At 47.5% G+C, this 6,037-nt stretch overlaps 1 protein-coding gene across 1 annotated transcript in view; it reads left to right on the top strand.

Annotated features, from left to right (window-relative positions):
* Window positions 1–4,589: 4,589 nt before the first annotated feature.
* LMNB2 (lamin B2) overlaps window positions 4,590–6,037 on the top strand; it is a 32,265-nt gene continuing 30,817 nt past the window's right edge. Inside the window, exon 1 of the mRNA XM_043973063.1 lies at window positions 4,590–4,933. Coding sequence (XP_043828998.1) covers window positions 4,718–4,933 — 216 coding nt within the window. The 5' untranslated portion in view covers window positions 4,590–4,717. The remainder of the gene's footprint in view (window positions 4,934–6,037) is intronic.

Raw genomic sequence — 6,037 nt, 5'->3', positions numbered from 1 at the left:
ATAACATCCAGGAAGATCCCATCAACTTTATTCTCTCAGACTGGAGGGTGGGGCCATGAACTCTAAACCTCCACTTAAGGAGATAGCTCAACTCAGATATCCCTTTCCTTTTTCACCAGGCTCTTCTCCTTTGGGATTTTTCTGATTTTCTTTTACACATCCCCTCCCACCACCTTTTTCCAGTTTTCTATTGTGTTTTGCTTTCTTTCTTAATGACATGGAGATTACAATAAGTCAGGCGAAGTTTCTCCTGTGAGAAGCAAAACCAAAGATGACCAGGTAACAGGTTAGACATATGGAGGAATCAAGCGACTATTAAAGTTTAGCTTGGCCAACTAGATATCAGGACAGACATACCTAAGAAGTAAGGGGAGATAAAATTCTTTTTTTTGTTTGTTTGTTAGTGAAACAATTGGGGTTAAGTGACTTGCCCAGGTTCACACAGCTAGTAAGCGTTAAGTGTCTGAGGTTGGATTTGAACTCATGTCCTCCTGACTCCAGGGCTGGTGCTCTATCCACTGCACCACCTAGCTGCCTCCGGGAGATAAAATTCTATAGCAGGCTGCTACCTGACCTGAGCTAGGTGACAGATAACTCCAGAGGTCAGGACCACCATTCCAAAAAAAAAAAAAATCCCCCTGACTCTCAATAATATGACAAGCATCCAAGCTTTCCCTGCCCCACCACCAAAAGGAACTTCCCCAGAGCCACCTGGGTCCAGTGGCAAGACATGGATCTGGATGACTCACTAGCCATGGCCCCGGATACAATAGGAGACCTTGGCCTTACTAAACTAAGGTCTTTTCCTAGGACTCTAGAGGGCAGAATGAGTAATGGGTGGCAGCTGTAACTGATGTTAGGAAAATCTTCTTAATAATCAGAGTTGTATAAGAGAGAAGGGGATTACTGCAGAAAGGAGTGTGGTCAAGCCTCTTTTGTGTTCTTTAAGCAAAGGCTGGGTGACTTACACATTTGGTATGTTGTAGGTGAGATGTTTGTTTGGATACTGGTTAGACCAGTTAGCCTCTGAGATCCTTCTAATTATTATTATTTTTTTTGGCGGGGCAATGGGGGTTAAGTGACTTGCCCAGGGTCACACAGCTAGTAATAAGTGTCAAGTGTCTGAGGCCGGATTTGAACTCAGGTACTCCTGAATCCAGGGCTGGTGCTTTATCCACTGCGCCACCTAGCCGCCCCTGAGATCCTTCTAATTCTAAGATTTATGAATCTGTAATAAAGACCTAAACCAGGGATCTTTCACTTTTTTTTAATGCCAAGGATTCCTTTGGCAAGCCATTTGGTGAAGACTGTGGACCTTGTGTCAGAATCATGTTTGTTGGCTACATTCATAACTGAATGAAATACTAAATTTCAGTTAGAAGATAGCTAAAATTAATGTCATTTAAAAAAATAAAAACCTCTTTCCAAGTTCCTGGACCCCCTGAAATCTCTCCAAGAGCCTCTCCTGGCTAAGAACCCCTGACCCAAGCCTAATTTAGTGGAAGCCCTATGGAGGATTTTTGGGCAAGAATCTTCAGGATGAGGATGCCTGGTTGGGTTTCCTTCAAAAGTCAGATGTTCTGGGGGCGGCTAGGTGGTACAGTACACTTACTAGCTGTGTGACCCTGGGCAAGTCACTTAACCCCCATTACCCCGCAAAAAAAAAAAAAGTCAGATGTTGGTACGTGTTGCTCCTCCTGATTAAGCTCCTCAAGGGCAGGGGCAGTAATCGGGGTGTTTTTTGTTTGTTTGTTTGTTTTTTTTATTGTTTATTTTGGTTTTTTGTATCTCTGAAACCCAGCTCAGTGTCAGGCAGAAAGTTGGAGCTTAAATTGGATGTCCTTTGAGGATAAAATGAGATTGGGAATCCATTGAAGCACTGGAGGCAGCTAGGTGATCCAGGAAATGAGAGCTATCCTGGAGTTAGGAAGAGTAAGGGCCGAATCCTGTCTCAGACATACCAGCTGTATGATCCTGGGCAATGGATTGACTTTGCTAAACTCCAGTTCCTTTAGCTGTAAAATGGGGGTGATAAATTAAGCGCCTTCCTCAGAGGGTTGCTGTGAGGACTGAATGGGAGATAGAAAATTCTTTGCAGATCTTAAATGCTACGCAAACACTACATTATTGTTCTTGAATGTTTGGGTATTCCAGTTGGTGTTTCTGTTCTGTCTCTCTACTAGATTGGGAACTGCCTCAGTGCCCAGCATGGGCTCTGATTAAAGTGGGCATTTAACGTTTGTTGAATGAATAGGAATTATTTGGCTTGTAGTACTGTCTCTGCTATTGCTACAAAGCTTTGTGACTGTGGGCAAGTCTTTTCTTTCTGGGTCTATTTTCCTCTATTGGAAAAATATTGTTCATCTTTTCTTTTCCATGAGGACCAACAACATCAGGAGGGTGATATCTTGCAAGTGAATTGGATTTAAGTGAGACAGTGCTGTGCAAAGCCTTATTCTCTCCTCCAGAGTCATCAGAGTCCAGTGGCAAGACATAGGTTAGGGTGACTAGCATGGCCCAGGATGGATGCAGTGGGAGACCTTGGACTTCTTTTTTTCTTTTTTGTGGGGCAATGAGGGTTAAGTGACTTGCCCAGGGTCACACAGCTAGTAAGTGTCAAGTGTCTGAGGCCAGATTCGAACTCAGGTCCTCCTGAATCCAGGGCTGGTGCTTTATCCACTGCCACCCAGCTGCCCCCACCTTGGACTTCTTAAGCTCTTTCCCAGGTCTCAGTTTGTCTGAGGCCACTGGCAAACAAGAGGTCAGTTAGATAGTGCATGAAATCCTTTCCAGATCTTGTCTATCTTAAAATTTTCAAAAAATATTTTTGTGTTTTACATTACTTTAAATTTTTTTTTTTTAGTGAGGCAATTGGGGTTAAGTGACTTGCCCAGGGTCACACAGCTAGTAAGTGTGTGTTAAGTGTCTGAGGCCGGATTTGAACTCAGGTACTCCTGACTGCAGGGCCGGTGCTCTATCTACTGTGCCACCTAGCTGCCCCACATTAATTTTTGAATAGATCTTTCTCTCTTCTCCCAGAGAGCTATCTATTATAACAAAGGATACAACTGACCAGTTCAGCAAAATATATCAATTGAGTCTTCACATGCAGTCTTCTACATCTCCATACCCTATCTCTGCAAAGATGCATTTTCCAGTCATTACTTTTGGGTCATCCTTAGCCATTATAATTATTGTGGGTGTTCAGTTCTAATTTTTTTCCCTTTTTATTTACATTGGTGTAGTTATTGGGCATATTGTTTTCCTATTTCTGGAAATTTCACTTTGTATCAGTTCATATAAGTCTTTCTGTACTTTATTCATATTCTTTATATTCATTATTAGTCTGTCATTCAAACATTTAGACACTTACTATATGCTAAGTGATGGGGACATAAAGTAAGGTAAAAGATAAATTCCAGGAGCTCACAGTTTAATGAGGGAGATAACATCAAGACAACTCTGTACAAATGAATTATATACAGAATAAATGGAAGTTAATGGAGAGGGAAGACTCTAGCATTAATACTTAGGGTGCAGTTATTCCCCCATTGCATTCACATACCATAGTCTGTTTAGCTGTTCCTAATCAATGGAAATCTACTTTGTTTCAAGGTTTTTGCTATTACAAAAAGTGCTTCTATAAGTATTTTGTTATATATGAGTGTGTGTTGGGGTTCCTTTTCACCTTGATCTCCTTGGTATATATACCTAAGGGTAAGGATCTCTGGGTCAATGAGCATGGATATTTTAGACACCTTAGAACATTTCTAAATGCTTTTCAGTTTTCTGCTCCACCAAGGTTGTACTAGTGTGCCTATTTTTCCACAGCCCCTCCAGCATTAACTATTCCTATCTTTATCCAACATAAGACTTGTTAAAATCTTCATCTGTAAAATGTGAATAATAGCACCTGACTCCCAGGATTGTTTTAAGGATCAAATGAGATAATTGTAAAGTGCTTAGCAGTGCCTGGCACATACTAGGTACCATATAATTGTTAGCTATTGTTTTATTCTTGGTACTTGTATTTCCAGTTCCTGGCACGTAGTAGGTACTATGTAAATGTCAGCTATTATTATTATTACTTTGTTCTTGGTAGTTATATCTCCAGTTCCTGGCACAGTGCCCGGCACAGATAAGCACATATAAATGTTAGGTATCAGAAGCAGCAGCATCGGGTTTGCTGGTGGGTGAGCTGAAACCTGAACTGTTTTGATTTGAATTTCGCTTATTATTAGTGGTTTGGGACATTCTTTCCTAAGGTCGTTACTAGTTTGCAGTTCCTCTTTCGAGAATTGTTTGTCCCTGGCTTTTGGTTTTTTATATCCACTGGGATGTGAATGGCTGCGTTTTGTACATTCAAGCTCTGACTTTCTATACTCGATTCAATGAAACAATCTCCCGCCCTTGGCTAGCCGGCTCACAAAAGGCCGCTCCCCTCTCTCCCTCCCGCGCTGAGATTTGTCCAGGGAAACTACATCTCCCAGGGTGCCCCGCGGAGCGGCGCCGCCATTTGGCGGCCGTTAGCTAAGTTAGGCACTAGCGGCAGGACTTCATGTCCCAGGCTGCTCGGCGGCACGGCGGCGGCGGGGAGCATCCGCCATCTTGGCAGTCCGGTCTCCCGCCGGATTGAATGAGCCCGCGGAGCCCGCTCGCACCGCAGCCTCCGCTTCAGTGAGGGAGCTCGAGGCAGGTCGCCGGCCCCCGCCCCGCTATGGCCACGCCGATGTCCGGCCGCAGTGCGGCCTCGGGCCTCGGTCCCGGGACGCCGCTGTCGCCCGCGCGCATCTCGCGGCTGCAGGAGAAAGAGGAGCTGCGCGAGCTCAACGACCGCCTGGCGCATTACATCGACCGCGTGCGCGCGCTGGAGCTCGAGAACGACCGGCTGCTGCTGCAGGTGTCCGAGAAGGAGGAGGTCACCACGCGAGAGGTGCGTGCGCCCGGCCGGGGTCGCGCCACGCCGGGGCCGCGGGTGGGGGGGAGGGGCGGGGGCAGAGGACCGCGCGCGAGGAACGAGGGGGGAGGGGGGCGGACCACGCGTGGGGGAGGGCTCGAGCGAAGTTTGCCCAGAGGGTACCACGCGCGACGTGCGTGAGGGGGCTGGGGTCACGCACGAAGTGTGGCGCAGGGAGCCGCGAGGGAGGCCACGCACGAGGTGAGATGGCCCAGAGAGGGGCGTGGGGCAGAGTTGCAGGGGCCCCGGGGAAAAGAAGGACGCAGGGGGAGGGGAGTGGGCTGCGTGCGAGGGAAGGAGGAGGAGATTCGGGAGCTAGTGTCCCGTGAGGAGCTGCCGGGGGAGTGGGTGGATGGGGCTAACCACGCGCGAGGTGGAGGCGGCAGCCCGGGATAGGGAGAGCTGACCGAGGTACTCCCGGGGAGGAAGTGGTTGGGAACCACTAACGAGCGAGATTCACTAGCGCCCGCGTGAAATTCTCTGTGAACACGAAGGGGCTCTCTGTACTTTGACAGCCCCGTCCCCTCCTCAGCTGTGGCACAGGTTGAGTGGACACTCTATGAGTGGACCCAGTGGGAGGTGCTTTCGGCATGACCTGGGGGTCTAGGCTATGAGATCTTTCTTGGGAGAGGAAGTAATGGAGGACCCTAGATGAAACCTTCGGAGCTCCTGGGGTGTCAGACTGGCTTTGGGGAATCGTTTTGGGAGGCCCAGGGTCCCCTTTGGAGGAAGGGTAATTTTCTTCGAGGGGAGGAGTCCCCTGGATGCTGCCCCGAGGCAGCTCCCTTGGAGAGGGGATTTCCCCGGAGAGGGGGAACCCCCCCCCCTTAGGGAACCCGCTGCGGGAGGTCTGCCTAGGGCAAAGAACTAAGGGCTCCGACTGAGTTGAGGGGTCCTAAATGAAGGCTGTCCTCAGTTCTTGACCTAGGGTAAGTGGGAGTTTTCCAGAGCTAGCCTGTTCCCATTCTAGATGGATCAGCCCTCATTGTAAATGTGAAAAGTACATGTGGCAGTCTTAACATTCTGTGAAGCTGTTGGAGTTCCCAGTAAATCCTCTTTTAAAAAAAAAACCTGAAGGCT

This window comes from Dromiciops gliroides, chromosome 1 (genome assembly GCF_019393635.1).
Source record: "Dromiciops gliroides isolate mDroGli1 chromosome 1, mDroGli1.pri, whole genome shotgun sequence".
Lineage (NCBI taxonomy): Eukaryota > Metazoa > Chordata > Mammalia > Microbiotheria > Microbiotheriidae > Dromiciops > Dromiciops gliroides.
The sequence above is the reverse complement of the archived record's forward strand: the minus strand, read 5'-3'. Positions and strand labels throughout refer to the sequence as shown.